The 19866-nt window shown below is 40.0% G+C and overlaps 2 protein-coding genes across 2 annotated transcripts in view; both read right to left on the minus strand.

Moving 5' to 3' along the window:
- Nucleotides 1–6076, minus strand: part of gpc3 (glypican 3) — a 102490-nt gene extending 96414 nt beyond the window's left edge. Inside the window, exon 1 of the mRNA XM_038698654.1 lies at nt 4517–6076. Within this exon, the coding sequence (XP_038554582.1) occupies nt 4517–4673 (157 nt within the window). The 5' untranslated portion in view covers nt 4674–6076. The remainder of the gene's footprint in view (nt 1–4516) is intronic.
- Nucleotides 6077–10324: 4248 nt separating this feature from the next.
- On the minus strand, nt 10325–17857 carry cab39l1 (calcium binding protein 39, like 1). The gene is made up of 9 exons (XM_038699019.1): nt 17526–17857; nt 16820–16967; nt 16556–16720; nt 16214–16332; nt 15297–15465; nt 15150–15209; nt 15002–15067; nt 14761–14904; nt 10325–14522 (listed from the first exon to the last, which is right to left on the minus strand). The coding sequence occupies exons 2-9, from the start codon at nt 16934–16936 to the stop codon at nt 14331–14333; spliced, it is 1032 nt and encodes a 343-aa protein (XP_038554947.1). The 5' UTR covers nt 16937–16967; nt 17526–17857; the 3' UTR covers nt 10325–14330.
- Between the last annotated feature and the right edge of the window lie 2009 nt (nt 17858–19866).

Here is a 19866-nt window from a genome sequence, read left to right on the forward strand (position 1 = left end):
ACGTTTCTGAGAATAATGAAAGATTTTGCAGTTGTTACTTTTCACAACACTCTTCACACATGCTGTGTGTTTCATTGTGGTTTTAATGGCCAATTTAAGAGGCAACAGTTCAAAATGTGGCTTTTTGCTAAAGCTAGCACATTTACAGTGACGTTGATCAATGTGCATCGTCCCTGAAAAGTAACTGAGTAAATAAATAATAAATGAAATAAACAGGCTGTGCATATGTAGAGCTACACAGAGAAATCCTCCACAAAATGTATTTATATATTATTGTGTGTAAGAATGAGTGATAGCAGTGAATGTGATCATTGTTGATGATGTAATGTTAGGGATGCAACTAATTATAAATGCAACACTTGTTTTTGCCCCCATTCATCATGAGCTGAACTCAAAGATCTAAGACTTTGTACACAAAAGGCCTATTTCTCTCAAATATTGTTCACAAATCTGTCAAAATCTGTGTCAGTGAGCACTTCTCCTCCTAATCCATCCACCTCACAGGTGTGGCATATCAAGATGCTGATCAGACAGCATGGGTATTGCACAGGTGTGCCTTAGATTGGCCACAATAAAAGGCCACTAGAAAATGTGCAGTTTTACTGTATTGGGGGGTTCCAGGGGGTCTGGAAACCAGTCAGTATCTGGTGTCGCTGTCTGCAATCTGCCCTGTACAGTGAAAACCGGGATTCATTCGTTAAGAGAACACCTTTCCAAAGTGGCAGACACCATCAAATGTGAGAATTTGCCCACTCAAGTCGGTTACGACAACAAACTGCGCTTAGGTCGAGACCCCGATGTGGACGACGCGCATGCAGATGACCTTCCCTGAGACGGTTTCTGACAGTTTGTGCAGAAATTTGGTTATGCAAATCGACTGTTGCAGCAGCTGTCCGGGTGGCTGGTCTCAGACGATCTTGGAAGTGAAGATGCTGGATGTGGAGGGTCCTGGGCTGGTGTGGTTACACGTGGTCTGCAGTTGTGAGCCCGGTTGGATGTACTGCCAAATTCTCTGAAACACCTTTGGAGACGGTTTATGGAAGAGAAATGAACATTCAATTCACGGGCGACAGCTCTGGTGGACATTCCTGCAGTCAGCATGCTAATTGCACGCTCCCTCAAAACTTGCGACATCTGTGGCATTGTGCTGTGTGACGGAACTGCACATTTTCGAATGGCTTTTTATTGTGGCCAGCCTAAGGCACACCTGTGCAATACCCATGCTGTCTGATCAGCATCTTGATATGTCACACCTGTGAGGTGTGGATTATCTCGGCAGAGGAGAAGTGCTCACTAACACAGATTTAGACTGATTTGTGAACAGTATTTGAGAGAAATAGGCCTTTTGTGTACATAGAGAAAGTCTTTTATCTTTGAGCTCAGCTCATGATGAATGGGAGCAAAAACAAAAGTGTTGCATTTAAAATTTTGTTCTGTGTATTTCTACACACACTGAAAAACAATAAATCAATATTAGATCAGTCCAGCGGTTTACAACCTGGGGTTCAGGACCCCCGCATACAGTCACAGGAGAAATCTAGGAAAGCAGAAAGTACATAATTGTGTTAGCATACATAAAATTATGTTTATTTTACCAGAATTTCCTGTAACCTTTGCTTGTTTTCTTGTGAATTACTGGATACTTGCATCCCTGAAAATGGTCCATATAATACAAGCGGGAAAAATCACTCTTTGGCCAAACTGGTCACAGCCTGTGGTCTGTGGGTTACAAGTAGACATCTCAGTGGTAGCCAAAAAGTTTGGGTACCACTGCGTTATTCCATCATATGAATCACACATTTTACAAGCTTAATGTAATTTCTCTCTGGATCCACGCCGTTATCGTTGCAAAAATGTTGGTGCCGATTTGAAAAAGACTTCACTAATCTACTGTATGAAAGACTTCCTGTAGTTCAGCCAAGGCCCGACACCATGTGGCGTCCCCACTGCTGGCCTAAATTTGCTTGGCTAGTGATTTGGGGATATGATTTTAAGTCTTTCTCTCCAAAAATCTAAACACTATAGAATTATTTTACAATCAAATCTCTTGAAACCAATTACTCACTCACTTGCAGTGCTGAAATCACATCCCATCATATTTTACTACAGTTGGGCTCTTGAGATCCCTCTGGGACTGTTAGGGTTCAGGAAGTCTGCAGAATATAAGGAGATGTTTAATTTCTGCATTATGACATTACAAGTGCAGTTTGGTAAGGAGTTTTTTGTCTCCCTGTTACTACACTGGTTCAGTTATGCTATTCTGTATCGATTGTATCTAACTACAGAACAACACGTTTTTTAACATCATAACCCTAACCCTCTATTAACCCATGTATTTTGTTGACACAAGCTTGATTTCTTCATTGTTTTACTGCTGTATGTGTAATAATACTAACAACAGTTGCAACAGTTTTTCCTTTTAGTCTGACATTATCAAAACCCAGTGTGTATAAATGTACTGGACAGGTAACCCTTCCCTTTGTCACAACCTCATTTGATGAATATATATGGAAATAATAAAGCATTGTTATTACCAAAACAGAAAATATTTCATGTTTTATATGTAATATGGGCTATGCATTAACACATACTGTATATTTATTTTGTTTGCCAAAAAGCCATGTTCACACAGTCACTTACAACCCAGAGAGTTGTAACTCCCTGTTAGACTACTAATGGAGAGTAATGTCACAGATATAGAAAATATGAAAATTCATTGTAGTTAACCATGTTTTACATCTGGAGTCTCTGAGACCCAAAACAGAAGCAACATTTTCTTTAGCAGACTTTACATGTTGTCGTTTCAAAATCATGTTTATAAGCTATTCATAAAATTAGGAGACCTCAAACAGTATCACAATCTACATAAATCTGTAAATCTAGACTTGACTCTAAATGTATGAATTTGGAAGAATTTGCTCACTTAATAAAACCAGCAATTAATCCGCAGCAGAGTATCCATGAGCATCATGGGAATGTGTAAAAAAAAACTACCTCTTAACTGGCCAGGATGAATTGTCCTTTGGCAGACTGGTGAATTGATATCCAGTGTCAGTAATGGTCTTGAGCCGCCTGGTGTGCGGCTCAGCTGGGCTGCTCAGACTCAGATGTGGGAAGGCTAAATATTTCTCTTGGCCCGCTACGATGATTCCCTCGTTGGCTGGCAGATAAAATGCTTGATGGTCTACGTGGAGGGTGTGTGAATAAAGATGGATGCATGGGGGAAAGAAGGACTCAGCGGTTGTGCTGCATGCACCCACAGATGGGAGATTAATCTGTGGTAGAGGGAGCATGACAAAATATGCTTCAAAGTGCGTTGCACATCTTTTCCTGCTGTTTGATTTGAAGCATTTTGTCATTCGTTACACTCTTTCATGTTCACTGAACACTTAATGTTATTTGGTAGACCTCTTTGATTCAGGTGCACGCTGAGGATGGAGAGAAAACAGTTAACCTGGAGCACCTCTCCTTGCTGACATGACACTAAAAGACCAAATTAACATTTGCAGCTGGCTATGATTCAGCCACATGAGAGGGATCCCCATTTACATACTGAATCAGAATGCAAGCAACAGGCTCCAGCGGTACACCAACATGCTGTGTTCTACAAAATAGGATGGGGCATTCTAGTTGTTCCTCTATCCCGCAAAGACCTCAACAATTTCACCATTAACTCATTGTTCTTTTCCTCACGTTTCAAACGTTGAGTCACTTCTTTTAAGACACATTCTTTCCTCAACCGAGGAAGAGTCAGTGACATTTGAGCTCCAGGGAACAATAATTATAGAGTTGGGATAATTACAAATGTGTTTCCAGGGTGGTCACAATTCATATCACACCACTAATCTATATTCTGCGACAATGTGGCTGAGGAAAAGATGCCAAGGGACCAGCCTGTACATGACTATTAATCAACTCTCACAAAGGAAGAGTGCTGATCTTTTTCTTTGTGTGCAGTCCATCATCACCTAGAACACACTTAGCAGAGGATTCAAACCCACATAACAAAGACCTGCAACAATATGCTCATATCTGCTTCCAGTATCCAAAAGTACTGACCAAATCAAAGTCAGTTTTCAGGAAAGGTTACTTGGCTCCATGTTTGGATCAATACTGGAGTGGATCAATTCTCTAAGATTGTTATTTAACAGTTAACTGGCGGTTTATATAATTCAGCCCACATTTTTAACAAGGTACTTAAAGTGGCCAATAGATTTTTTTTTTTTCAGAGCAGGTTGGTAAATGTTCAGCCAGAGGGATGGAAAGTGTGTGTGGGTTGGCGCTCACTGCTGATACTGGAGAACACAGCAGCCTTGAAATAGTGAGGAAAACAGGTTCAATGGTGTTAGAGAACTGTTGAATCTGAACAGTGGAATTGAATTTGAGTGTTTACAGTCAGAAGTGAAATGGTAGAAACCCACGTTAAGCTACAGAAGTGCAGACGATCTAAGGATGCAGTTACCAGACATAAAAAACGTGGAGCTGTGAGGACATGCTTTAAGTGGATGACAGTTACCTGACACTGGGTTTTCGGGGATCCACTTGGAGCCCGGGTGCAGAGAGTGAAACACGGTGCGCACCTCCTGGCAGTTTGGCACCTGTCCGCCGGGCAGGGAGAACAGCTGGAGGAAGGCGCATAGAAAGAGCGCACTGTGGACTGACGGACCAAGCATGGCAGGCGAGCAGCACTTAGCCGAACAGGTCAGAATAGAGCACCAAATCGCTGAGATAAACTTCAACACATCAAAAGTTACAGGAGGATCCCGTATTTGCGCTGAAGAGGTGAGGCTGCAGCTCCCGACTGAGCTTGGATCAGCATCCTTCCGCTTTCTTCCTCCCCTCTCAACGGTCCGTCCGCTTGGAAAGCTGCTCTGTTGAGCCTCTTGGTGAAGCTACTTCGATGCTGGTAACTTACGAGTCCCTCTTCACTTGCGGCACTGACTCTCAGCTCGGTACACAGATGAACGAGCCCCGGATATATGCGCGCGCTCCCCCAAAAGTGCGCGCGCCACGGCGTGAACCTGCGCTTATACAGAGATCTCCCCTCTCGTGTAATAGCAGTGGTGTGAGCTGATACATTGGCCCTGCCTGGCTGCAGGAGAGCAGATAAGGAGGGGATTCATGCGGTGCACGAGCTGTTGTCGTGTTAGATGATAATGTGTCCACGAGGATCACATGCATTAGGCTGCAGTGAAAATGAAGCAGAAGAGTCGGATACGATCTGAAAGTGAGCTTTTATTACTGAACCACATGGAGAAAGTGCACAAAGAGCACGTGGAACTCTCGGAAATCTGTCCAAACCAAGCAAAAGTGAACATTATCTCCTTTTATCTTCAATAGTTACAGACATCAATAAAGTCAATACAATAATGGCATTTTATTTTGCACTGATTACTTCTTCATTTTGAATTATCTTCCTTCAATTCAGCTCCACAGAGCCAATAAAGTTGAAATGCTGCCACCTAGTGATCAGTTTACATGCCAAACACCAGGGAGGCCAACATTTGAAACTCAGTTCATTAAGCCAGAGAAAAGCACCTCTATCTTAACCGTGCTAATCCTAACAAATTAGTACAATCTGATAAATGTGTAGCTGTTCACAACATCTGGCGGGTTGCAGATGGATACTGTGCAATTTCTTTCATTTTGTCAAGTATTGAAATTGTGAAGCCATCCACCTGAAAACAGCGAGACAAACAGCAACGCCGAGGAAACTTTTTGTTAATATGCCTTAGCATGATTGCAACAGGAGGGAGGAAAACAACAGCTGCTCTCTTGTGCCTGCGGTGAATACGACTTTTAGTCTTTCAAGTGTTCATCAAAGCTTGGAACAACAGAGAACAAAACCCATATCTCTTCCTTTGGCTGCGTGTCTGAGAAACAGAGAGCTTTGCATGGATTTGCACAGCAGAAACTGGCAGAAGCTGAGAGCAAACCAACAAAACTCGCTGTAAACCCACCACAGTTCCACCTTCAAGTGTAAACAGGCTGGCGTTTGAGGGAAGGTGACCAGCAATACCTGAAGTGCACAAACTGCAGTAGATCAGTATGTTCTACCTGCACTGTGAGCACTTTGGAACTGCAAAGTCGACATGTTCAGCTCAGAAAGTCATGAGTCACTAAAAAGGTGAAACACCTCTGCACTTATGAATGTGATACGCACTGACAGCAATGTATTCACCCTCCAGTTTATGTAACACAGGATATTGAAATGTTAACGTAAACGGAAATTATGACTAAGAAAAGTTATGTTTGTTTACAATGTTGTAAACATGTATTTTACATTTTGTATAGATGCAATAGCAACCTGGTGTCATTTTCCACACTCCTTTAAGCAATTTATAGGGTTTTTTTAAACTTATTTGTAATGAAGATTTTTAAGATTAATCATCTCAGCAGACTACTATACTTCTCTGTCCATTATCAGTGAAGGTATCTGTGGATTAAAAAGGCGACAACATTTTGGCTCTAGCTATTACAAACAAGTCTGACTTCCAAAACATTAGTGTTCTAAAAAAGAGTCATCACAAAAATGTTTTCAGGGCAAATGTAGTGAAAAATATTTCAGATCCCGAAAAAGAACAAGCCGTCCAGCCAGAAGGAGCAACTAGGGTAGTAGATACTGAACTACTTCACTAACTACACTAGATGCACCTTAGCTGGAGGACCTCAACAGTGGCAGGGAAGTTGGAGGAGACCAACGTGCCAATTACTTCCTTCAGGCAAGACACTTCCAGTCTGGATCATCTGAAAGAGATCAAAATCAAGTGATGGTGACAAATGAAGAAAATTAGTTGAACTGAACTCATTATTGGAGGATGATTACAGTCTGTATGAGTAGTTTAAATGAGTAGCGTAATGTGTTTAATGGGCTCTGCAAAATAATCAGTGACTGAAGTTGTCAGATAATAATAATAATACACGTTTAAGATAAATGTAAAATAAGTAAAATAGAATAAAATAAAAGGGATAAAATAAAGTCAAATAAGATCGGGAAAGGCTCTCCTATAAAAGTATGTTTTAAGAAGGGACTTAAAAGAGTTCACTGACTCAGCCGACCTGATTTCCTCGGGCAGGCTGTTCCAGAGCCTCGGTGACCTGACAGCAAACGCTCTGTCCCCTTTAGTTTTCAGTCGAGACTCTGGAACAGACAGCAGACCTCTGCCCGAGGATCTCAAGGTACGTGCTGGTGTGTATGGGACTAAAAGGTCAGAATAGATAGATAAATGTAGTGGAGTAAAAAGTAGGCTATGAAGTAGCATACTTTTAAGTAGCTATTTAAGAAAATGTACTTAGTTACTTTCCACTATTGAAAGCTGATGTCAAAACTTAATAAGGTCTTGAAAGATTCAATTCAGTCAACTTTAATAATCGCACTAGGGGCAATTAGTTAAGAGCAGCATGTTTGCTACATAACTCAAAACACACAACATCCACAACATACAAGCAGCCAGTATGTGCACATTTGAAGCACCATCAAGGACCTTACAGGGAGTTTAAAAGTCTGACCACCAAAGGGATTGTGGGAAAATATAATTCCCATTAAACCCATGTCTTGATAATGGGGTGCTACCATGATTATGGACATTTGGATGTATAAATAGGGCTATGTGCATTTTCAATGTGGTGCCACTGTGTTCTAAAAGAACACAACACAGTTCTTTTAGAACACAGTGGTTCTTTTAAAGTGCAGCAGTCTATCACTGCTGTATAGGCTACAGGCCATACTTTTCATGTTCCATGTTTGTAGGCTGAAACAGGTCTGACTGACTGCCCATGCAGCACGCACGAGCAGGCAGTTTAAACCTAGAGGCTCTATCTTGAAAAAGCACGAGCACAAAACGTCACAATATCGGTTTTTCCCTTCTTCTATGAACTCGTATGTTTAACTGGAGACTCTATAACTGAGTTATGATGAGTTTATACCTATGGTTTATACACGCGGTCGCAGCGCTCTGCCTGCAGTTTAAAAAAGTGGCGCCAACTGCATGTTGCGATGTGATGATGAGCGCGTCAACCCCCGTCAATTAAATAAAGCATCTCAATGCCAATCACATGCGCGTTTATTCAATTACGTAGGCCTACCTAATACAAACACCACCAGCTGGTCAACAGTGGTTGGATGGATTTGAAACTCTTTGCGGGTTATTAAAACAGAGCCCGGGTGAGCCCAAGCGCCAATAGAGAAAGAGAAAATCAACTTAGTACTAAAGTACTAAACTTATAAAGCTATTGTGACTCCTGAAGTACAAAATGCATTAAGTTTGGCTATTCAATTAGCCTAAAATACATTTTTTAAAAGACAGACAATGCATTAAGATTAGTGCACACGCTCTCTATTTAGGAATCAGCAGCCCGATGAGACAAAATAAACCAAACTAGGAATAATTATTAAAACTTTTGGAAACAAATACAAACCCTTCCCAAACTCGTTAATGACCACATGCGTCAGTCTGTAATAGAATAGAGAGGAAACGCAGACAGCCTACCGTTGGTTTGTGTTGAGCTTCACTCAATTGAATGAATCGCTACCCATCACGCAGAAAACTCCAATATCGCTACGTACCTTCTTAGCCCGCAGATGTTGTACCCTCTAAAGCCCTCTTTGCCACCCTTTCGCGCAAATAAAAAGTTCTGCCATGCATGAAATCGTGGGAGCATCTTTTTTTTTGTTGTTTTTCTCTTTGTGGGGGTGGGGAGAGGAGCGCAGGCGACGCAATCTTTGCGGATGTTGTACCTAGTCCTCTCACAAAACATTGGATTCCTCTTTTTTTTTTGTTGTTGAGGGGGGGGTTATGCATTCATTTTTTCTTCTGGTGTGGACTCCCCCTGAAAAACTTTCCCTGCAAACTCATAAGTTCAGAGTGGCCTGCGGGTAGTTTTATTAAGCCATCTCGCTCATCCATTCAGCGCTTTGCTGGTCAAAGAAACCCAGGAGGCTTGTGACCTTTAACCCCTGTAAACCCTGCCCCCACATAGCCCTCTGCTCTGTCTGCAGGAGCACGTCCCTCCACCATCCCGCTTCATATTCAGACACATATCACCCAATAGCATTGTTTTTGCAAGAGTGAAGTTTGCTGAGTTTCTAACCAACACGACAAAGGGGATCCACTGTGGGATCTGGCTGCAGTGTTGCCTTACTTGCCTTCCTCCCTGATTGAACTTTAACCTACTTCCCCATACTGCTTTTCTCTGCTTCTAGGGCTGTGATTGGTGGACTTTAAGGGGAAGAAAACTGCAGCTGCCCATTTGGACGTCATTCTTTCACCCAGCATATTTGACCTGGTGAAGCCTGTCAGTGATAGTGGAAGAGGGTTAATTATGGTCAACATTTTGATCTTATTTGCAATAAGGGGAGTCATGACGATTGTTTTTTTTTTGTTTTGCTGGAGTAAGTCTGCAGGAAATATAATTGACCTCCACACAGACAATAGACAGCCAGCCTACTGAAGGGCCCCATGTTGAGATACCGCCTGGTAGGGTGGAATGCGTCTCAGTGCTTTGAACTGGTCTGACATTACTGCTCCACATTCAGTTTCAACTGGGAGGAGGGGTTATTTTTAGCAATATTCATCCGCACCACTGCATGAATGAGTTTGACAAGATGTAAGCGGGAGATGAAGCTACATAAGCAAATCCACTCAACTATGAATTTAATGATCGGTTTATCTTTCAATTATTATTTGATTCATCACTTAAATCTATGGGAAACATTGCAAAAAATGCCCACCAGAATTTCCCAGAGCTCAGTGTGACGTCTTCAAATGGTTTTTGTCCAACTAACGCAAAAGTATTCATTAAGACCTTTAAGCTTAAATTATTTTTTGCACTGTTCTCAAAGGTCAAGAATGACCTTCCATGTTCAACAATCCTCAATTTACAAGCATATAAAAACTCAAAATATGCAGGAGAATTCAGTCAGTATTAGAGATTGCTTTCACTGTGTCTGGGGTCTACCTGAACAGAGATCAATGGAGACACTTTCTACCTGGTGCAGGTAGTCTGTTTCCCCAGTTCACACCAAACACTAAACCAAAGTGGTGATATCGAAGATCAATTCAAAGCAGGTTATTTGTATACATAAACTTTAGAATTGCATCCCAGGACAACTGAGTGGTATCCCCTTACTTCTTAAAGACCCTGCACACCAACACAGGTGTTTTCACTTTTTCTGTCTGATTAGACCTTGGCTTAGGTGGATGTTGGGAGCTATGCTGGTAATAACAAGATGTGCCACTCATCATGATTAAGATGCCTTGCCCCAACAGATGAAGCAAAACTCACAGGAGTGTCAGACAATTTAACTGTTGAGGCCACACAAACATATATTGCCATAAAGTTTTATTTTCATGAATGCTTTCAGACTTTTATAAAGTTATGTACACATACTTTGCTCCCATGGTAAATAAAAGGAAATATCCAGAGTTTGGAAAGAGAAGGGGAAAGATAAAAAGAAGGCCGGAGAGTAAAAAAGTGAAGCACAACAAATATTTAAACAGAAAACTCTAAATCATGAAATATATAGTATTGATGTTTAGGACTTTTTGTTGATGTCTACATAATATTGCCAGTGATTTATATATTCATTATTAAAGGTAGGGTTATAGAAACTAATAAAAAGAGCCAATTGTTGCCAACAGCTCCCTCAGATGGGATGACTGTGTACAGCATGTCCTTCCAAACTGTGCGTCATGACTGGACTCAAATTTCAAGAACATTTCTATGCACATTTAGACACCCGATTTTAAAATATGTTGGATTCTTTCTTTTAGAACAGTTAATTACTTTGCACCTTTATAACGAGAGACAGGCGTGTCAGAGGGGGACAAGTAGGTCAAAAGTTGCAAAGAAAACTCCCGCATGCTGTCACACTTTCAAAAAGTATATATTAACAATGTTCTGGTACTAGACCTTCAGCAGGCAGATGGTGTTACACACCGAGAAGCCATCTTTTGTAGGAGGTGACTTGTTTGTCTACACCAATCACACACTTCCTCATAAAATAACAATTACATAACAATCACTCACATTTCCAGTAGTATAAATCGAGCTTAAGCTTACAACTCTCAATGCTAGCAATACTGTATTGTCCCAGAGTGATCTATACTAGGTGGATGTATATTTTTTGTATAATGAATGTAAACCAAAACATCAACACATGAATAGAGGAAATGTAATAATAATTACAACATGTGACCTTACAAGAAATTCAAGACAATAATGGTGAGGTCACATGTTGTAATTATTATTATATTTCCTCTATTCATCTATTGATGAAGGTCAAAAGGTATCGGCAAGATTTGAGATCAAATTAGTCTATGAATGCATTTTATTATATTTTTGGTTTACATTTATTATACAGAAATCTACATCCACGTATATAGATTACTCTGGGACGATATAGTATTGCTACCACAGAGAGTTTTATGTAAGCTTAAACCCAATATATAATAATGGAGATGTGAGTGATTGTTATGTAATTGTTGCCTTATCATTTTATGAGGAAGTGTGTGATTGGTGTAGACAAACAAGTCACCTCCTACAAACGATGTCTTCTCAGTGTGTAACACCATTTGCCTGCTGAAGGTCTAGTACCAGAACGTTGTTAATATTTATTTTTTGAAAGTTTGACTGCGTGCGGGAGTTTTATTTGGAATTCTTTCTCTTAAAAACAGATTTTATTTTTTTAAATTTTTTTTCACAAGAGTCCAATAGCCTTGGATATTATAACAGAAGATAGCCTGTTGTGCAACTTCGGTTTGTCACAAAGCTGTAAGTTAGTTTGTGGTCACTGAGATAAATAACTACTGAATATTTTTTTGTCCAATGCATCAGTGTGTTTGCAATATTTATTGTGTTTCACAATAAATTTTCACAAAATGAGTTGAAAAGTTGATCACATCTGGATTTTTTTCAGCAACTCAAAACCTTTTGAGACAAACCTTCTTTCATAAACTGAGTACGTGACAGTGCACTGTGTGCAGCACTTCCGTCTATTTATGCATAATGTACCACATTCAAAGCAGATAACTAAAATTATTCTATGGGTCCATACCGGCCTGATGCTGACCCTGTGACTATCTGGTGTATCTAATAGTGATTTAAAAAGAGCCAATTAACCACAACTGAAAAACTACTGTAGTCTGATGAGCTTTTAAAAAATATATATATTTACACTCACAGGATCACACTGGAGCATAATGTAGTTGGTGTGACGTTACACTACATGTGGATCTGAGAAATTAATTACTTATGCATTTGGGACTTGAAATGTACATTTTCACCTTTTCATATTGACTTTGGTTTAAAAACAATTAAGAGGTCTGGAATTTTACATAATCATTACAATTCATTAAGTGTCTTTAAATAAGGCAACATTCATTACAAGGTACCACACTGCAATTCATTATGAATTAACGTTGGAGTGGCACCACCCAATGAAATACTTCAGTTTACAAATCTGGTTTTCCATTGTGAAAACCAGGTCGCAGTCCCTGTTCAAGTTTGAACATATACACACATATATATATATCTCAAGTTTAGGCATGCATACGTGTATTTTAAACTGTCAAAATATCTCGTCTAGGAAGGAAAGGAAAGAGAACACAGCACTTGCAAACTCAAATCCAATGAGGTATAGCTATACTAGAAGACAAAATATTTCTTGAAATCCCTATTATGCCATTTTAGTGACAATGGCAAAAGTAAGGCAATTATTTCAAGTCTTTTAAAGAAATATAACTAATCAGTGATGCATGTGAGGAACTCAATAAATTCAGTGCTCATCATCCAAAAACAAACTCATTCTTGTTTTAACAGTGCATGTGGTTATTCTGACAACGTGGGGACGTCTGACAGGACGTGCTTCCTGATGCATCACAGGCTTGTTACTGTGTGTTTCACTCAAATGTATTATTTTATCAGAAAAAAAAAAAGTGACATTTAAAATCATGTGTATGTTTTAGCATTCACCTTCTTCTCTTTTTGTATAATTTGCGGTTAAAGTAACAGTATGGATGTGAGTGTTTACATGAGATTAAGGTGATCTAGTTCATTCATATTCTAAATATTCCAGTCAAATAAAAATGTCCATTACGTTCAGATTGCCCAATTCTCAAATCGAGTGTAGCAGATGTTCAATATGTGTCAGAGCTCTTCACCATGTCAACTCATTTTAAATACCACATCAAGCTCTCATATAAATTTATAATAGATGCAACATCCTTGATAATGCATCCTTATGGACAACACCCTTGCGTAAACTGCTTTATTATTTCTTGTGTTATGCAGTGCTTATGCTGTAAAGGAGAAATACCTAAGATGGCATACATCAAGCAGTATAAAACCCCATAAAGAAGTTGTTAGTTATATCACTGTTTTAAATGAAACTGTGCTCAGTGTGTGGGGGTGAACTGGAATGCACCCAGTGAAATCAATTGGTATATCCTGGCTGTCCATGTTAGCAGTGAAACCCTGCAGCATTATCTGATGCCTTGTTTCTATTTCAGTCATGTAAGCCTTGCTGAGCGCAGTCTCAGAATCACAGCACAATTAATTGATTCCTCTATGGTTTTGATTTTCTCTTCCTGTGCCAGCTAATGCATCGGCAACTACAGCACTGCAGGATCATCTCTGACCTCTGTAACCTCACATATGCAACCAAAGGCCTAATAATTACACATTTGTCACCAAAAATTGACTGTGCCCACCTGGCCAATGTGATCCACATGTCACTCCGCCAAAGCCGCTTTTCTAAATATCATTTAAGTCCCTGTACAACACAACTGTTCACAATAAGGCAACAGACCAAACCTATGCAATTAGTTAGACTAAACAATGCTCAGAGAGAAAAGTTATTTGTAGGTTTTAAGCTGTTTACCATGACGATACATTAGAAAAATAATATATTTACTTTAGCTTTTCAATCTCTGAACAGGTTTCGGAGAAAGACTTTCGAGAACACCTCAGAGCTCATGTTGGCTGTGAATGGGACAACGTTTCTGTCTAAAGGTCTCTGCCAGCAACATTGTATGTGGAAGGGTAACAGTTTAAGGTCCAACATTACAAGAACGGACTAAATGCATTTCATTATCACTAAAGAAGCACTATGGTTTAAATAACAGTTCTTGGCCCACACAGGTTGCTGGATGGAAATCACCTCCACATCCACACTAAAAACAGAAAGTGAAAGAAGTAATCTTTTTTTCCTATATTTTGTTGTTAATATTAAATCTTAATGAAGCCCGTCTTTTAGACTCTCACTCCGCCCTCTGCAGCTCCAGCCATCACTTATACATCTACCACCTCAAGGAGCAGTCATCCCTGCCGCCTTAAGCTTCCTCGGGTGCCGTGGGCCTCTTCAGGTCTCGGATCTGCTTGACCAGATAGTTCTTCTCATCACAGAACTGCTCGTCCTCCGATCGGTCGGTCTGGAAGTGGCTCAGGAAATCCACGAGTTTGGCCTGGTTCTTCAGCAGTATGTCCAGCACGGGCTGAGTCTTGTTGGGGTTTGCAACAAATACCTTTTAAAAAAGGAAAGAGAAAGAGAGAGAAATTATGTGAACTGACAATGTGAAAAGTTTCATCCCATAATCAGTCCAAACTTCTCTTAAAAAAACCCCACCATTTTCAATATATTACCAAGTAATGTCAGCAGCATTTAGCAAATATCTTCAAAAACAGATATGTAGCATTTTAAAGTACAGCTAGACTTATAACAGTAAAACTGCTGAACTGATGATACATGTTTTATGTGCACACCTTGAAGACATGGAACGCTTCAAACTGGATGTTTCGGCTGTTGTCTCTTAGCATGTTCATCATCAGCTTCAAGTTTTCTGCCCGACTGATGTATTTTGTCATGACAGTGAAGTTGTGTCTGTCCAGGAGAAGTTCCCCAAGGAGCTGAAAACAGTATATTATTAAGACCTTGTTAAATTCATTGCAAAATAAATAAAGGTTAAACCGTGATCTTTATTTGAAAGATCAGTGGAGCTTTTACCTTTAAAGACTGCCGTTTGGTGACATAGTTGTCAGAATGCAGGAGTTTCTCGTATTCTGTAAACACCTGACAGACATTTTAAACGTATGTTAGGCACAGCATGAGAATTCTTTCAATTACAGAACAAAATCCACACTTGAAAGCTCACCCTGTCATAATTGTTCTCCAGAAAATCTGCACACATGATCTTGTGTCTTGTGAGGAGATCCTGAGAGGCAGCAGAAGAGACCAAGATATTAGATAACAACTGTTAACATGAAGATGCTGCAAACAGAAAGAAAATTTGGCATCATACCTTGAATGAGGCGAAAGCGTCTGAGGCGATGTCGAAGGTTGAGAGCTCAACGTAACGGAAGAAACAGAAGAAGTCTTCAGAGAAGAGCACCATCCGTGCCAAAGGCTCATGACGCAGGCACTCTCTCAGCATCATGCCACAGTTTAGAGCCACTTCTGCACTCTCATATCTGTACAGGTTAATAAATATCAGGTCCAGGTAATTTACATAATCAGAATTTAACAAAGGCTGGTTATAAAACAAATACTGTAGATGTAACAAAGAAAAACAGCAAATAATAAAAGTCAAAGACTTTACATTTCTAGGCCTCATTTTTCATGGTGAGATATTATTGCTGTGCCTGAAGATAACAAGCCAAATGCAGACAATTCGCCACACACCTTAACAGCAGGAGAATCATCTCACATCACCGTTAAATGTCAGGTTCTGATGTCCATCTCTGACAATCAAATTGAATTGTGCTCTTTATAGACATGACATTTTGGAACGAAGCCCAAAAACATGGGAGGAGAAAATCCATTACAGAAGTGGCAATTAGCAAAGGTAGCATTTGATCTGCAAAACAAACCATAATGCAGTGCAGCCGCAAGCCATGTTGCTCTTTGAGTAGGCAGGATGACTCAGTTTTTAGAGCTGTAAAACCAGCACTACTATCACTCTCCATCTACATGTGTAACCCACAGGTGAATGCAACAAGTTCACGCTCGTTCCTTTGGGATTTGTTGAAACACATACTGGATAATGAAGAAAATCCATGTTGAGGATAAGAGTTTTTGTTAAATGAGTAATTTTACCCAAAAAGTTGTTTTAAGTAATAAAATATTTTGGTATTTAATAATTGTAACTGTACATATTCAGCATTCATGTCAAATGTCTATTAAATACTGAAGTCCTGTGACCTGAAAATATGAACTTACCCTTTCAGAAGCATGAACAGGATCTGTGGGTGTGTAGAGATGTATTCTACCGTGGGTGTTCGGGTGCCAATCTGACGTCTTACAATATTGCTGAACAAATGAACCACATCCTTCTTCCCCTGTAAAAAACAGACAAACAAACACTAAGCACTCAGGCGGATGAATGGATGACTGGGTGGTGGTGATATGCAAAGACTGTTTTGCTTTGGGCACAGATGTTCAAATCAGGCGTACACACTGCCACTGACCTTGTGGTGTCTGCACATAGTGATCAATACTTTTTACATGCATAAATTCAGTGCAGAAGTAAGTACAGTGCAGAAGTAAGTACATTTCCCCCACCTCAAAATCAATCCTCTGCAGGTTTGCAATGAGAGCAATGAGGAGGTTGGTGTTGTACAGCTCTTGTGCAAGCTGGGCCACTGCTTCGGTCTGAGGCTCCTTGTCACCTGTTCCACTAAGTACCTCCTTCAGTGAAGCCAGATTTTTGGACACCTCCTCTGCAATCTTAATTAGGGAAAGCAGTTCATGACCACGACCAGCTGTTTGTATTAAGAATAAGAGTTAAATTTTAAATATGAGAGAGAAAAGATAAGACCTGCTGACCTTCTCACACTTTTTGCTGTCTCCAGCATCCAGCTTTTCCATGTATGCCACATTCTCTTTCAAACTCCTTACTATTTCAGCTGGATTCTTCTGAGACTTCCCAAACGGAAACGGCATGACTGAAGACTGGTAATCCAAGCCCAAATCTCTGATGAAAGAAGTTTCAAATATATAAGTTTCGAATGTGCTTTGCAACTTCCTGTACATCTTTGCATCAGGAAATGGCTGAAAAACTCGCACCTGAAGAACGCAAGGATACAGCTAAGTTAGTTATACTGTCCCGACACTTAAAAGTAAACTGTAGAGTTAACGATACAGTTTTAAAGGCCCAATACGATCAGCTAGCTAACGCTGCTAACTTTAAATTAGTTACTTTTTCAACGATAATGCGGGCACTTTAGCGCTAAAGTTACACTTCTACGTTGTGTTTGCACTGGATTTTAGGTTTCTCCAAGTTAACATTAGCCCAGCCGAATAAAACTGACTTTTTAACAAAAGAAAAGAGGATATAACGGAACTTAAGACGTAAAAACGGTCAACGTTACAGCAACACTCATCAGCAAAGTTGAGCTAGCTTGTGACCTAGTTAGCGGTGGGTTAGCCAGGAACAAGCAAACAGCGTCAGTAACTTACGTGGACAGCGAGTACCGGGGAAAGCACACACAACACACTGCTGAAATATTTAGTCCAAGCTGTCAAGACTCACCGAGTGAACTCTAGTTTTGAAGCTGAAGGAGGCTCGTTGGCTAAAGGTTAGCTAGCAGGCTAGCAAGTTGTCTCCACTTTCTTTTCCCACTGTAACGTCACTTTGAACTGTCTGTAACGTTATCTGCTTTACGACGCGTAACGTTACTAGTTGTAGCTACAAGTTGCTCCGACGGACGACCTTCATTGCTGTGATATTTCATCTAAATCTCTCTACTCGTGACCGTCTGTCAAACTACTTGCTAACCTAGTTGCAAAGAGAGAGTAGCTGGGCTGGCCTGTCTGACAACTTCATTTCCCTGTTCTCTTCTGTTGAAACTCTCGTCCTGTCCTCATCCCGGGGACACTAGGCGGGTATGTTTTGCTTTACAAAATGACTGCCACTTATTTTAGCCAATCACGTTGACTGAATTGAAGCTGTGGAAACGCCCTCTCTGCTGGAGGTGTGCGTGTTTCAGGGCTCACTAATTCCGTGTGGGTGGACAGATTGAAGACCGCATTGAAAGCTCCCCTCTGCCGGACCGCCCTGTAACTCTAATCAAGTGCAACTAAATTCTTGCAAAAAGAACATGCAAAGCATTTGTAGGCTTAGAAACAGTTGTTTTCAATTTATCTGCATGCAATCTGACGTTTAGAATTACTTCTAGAATAACCAAGTTTTATCATTTCTAACGAACAGAATAATAGTTATTAGCGTTAGGTTTATTTAGGTTTTCATTTTCCTTATCAAGTTCTACATCCATCCAACATGTTTTGCTATTTTCAGTGTAAAACATCCTTTGCTAATTCACAAAAATCACAAGACTCTTGTGAAATATGTAGGCCAATCAATATTAAACTAACTTTTCCTAAATAATGTCCTGCAAAAGTAACATCCCTAATACCTGTGTTCATGCTACACTACTCCCAAGCATTTCCCATAAATGGTCACCTATGTTTAGATCTGGGTGTTTATGACAAAAAAGATGGTGGCATTCAGTTTTTAAAATCAAACTCTTATTTGAACTTTTATTCCAACAATAATTAGGATAGAAGATAAATAATTGGGATGGATTGGCCCCATTTGTCATTTTTGTTTTACATTGTCATAGATAGCTAGATAGAATCTCAGAGATCTCTGCCCATGTAATTACTGTTCTGATCCAGACTCTGAAGTCTATACTTACACAACATGCTAAATAGTATAACGTTGAATGCTGAACATTTTCGGTCCTTATGGGTACCATATGACCATATCATTACTGATTCACCATCATGCTCCCACCAACAGTTGATGACAGGCATTGTGGGTTGAAATCTGGGAAAATACAGCAATCCAGATGTTGAAAAAATGTGAAAAGCATCAGAGGGTTTGTCTTCCTTATGTTACATCATGCATCTCTCTGTGTTATTTATAAAAAAAGGTATCCGAATGGCAGTGCTACTAAATACTATCCTTTTTTTAAAACTAATATTGCAAGTTTATTGAAACTGTGCTTTGTGGTGTTTAGTAACTATTGCCCAGGTAGTTCCGATAACACAAAGGTGCCTGGGCTGGTCTGTCTAAAACTCACTGGTCAACTCACAACTATGAGCCTTTCTGGAGGATAATAATGTCCTTTAGTAGTCAAGTAGTCAAGTAGTCAACCCTTAAACCTGTCACTGACATGGAAGATTCCTATTGAACACAACACCAACTGTGCATTGTGCACATATCTTCCCAGTTAAATACAGATCACACAGAAATGTCTATACATGGAAACTTAATTATAGACTCCATTAAAATAACTATGTTTTATAATATAAATATGCACCATATGAGCAGAGTAAAAACTAAAATAATAAGATAACCTAATCTTCCCCCGCGACCCTATATGCAGGATATGCGGTTGATGATGGATGGATGGCTGGATGGATGAACCAAATCTTGAGACCTGTGTAGACCTGCATTAGCTGATATTTTACTAAAGAGGTGCAAATGTGTAACAAATATATAAGATTTATTACAAATCTACAAATACATAAATTACCCAGAACTACTTGCCACACTCTGAACCTACGACTGCAGGGGGTGGGGAGAGGGGAGGGGAGGGGAGGGGAGGGGAGGGGGGCAGAACTGATCAAGTCTTTGTCTTTGCATTATGCATTTATACTGTTTATTCTCAGTTTTTGTGACAAATACACCTGAAATTAGCAGCAACAACTCTTGGCGTCTCACTGGTGTTGGTCAAACCTCTTTCCTCCTGAAACATGGCCCACCCTTAGGAAACAACTGTTTTTGGCATATTGATGCTTCAAAATTAAAGTCACTTGTTTTGTAACGGTAATGAAGTGCACCTAATGCCTCCAGAAAAGATAAGACA

Source organism: Micropterus salmoides, unplaced genomic scaffold (assembly GCF_014851395.1).
Source record: "Micropterus salmoides isolate LMB-PRFRI ecotype aquatic unplaced genomic scaffold, ASM1485139v1 Ms_hic_scaffold_5, whole genome shotgun sequence".
Lineage (NCBI taxonomy): Eukaryota > Metazoa > Chordata > Actinopteri > Centrarchiformes > Centrarchidae > Micropterus > Micropterus salmoides.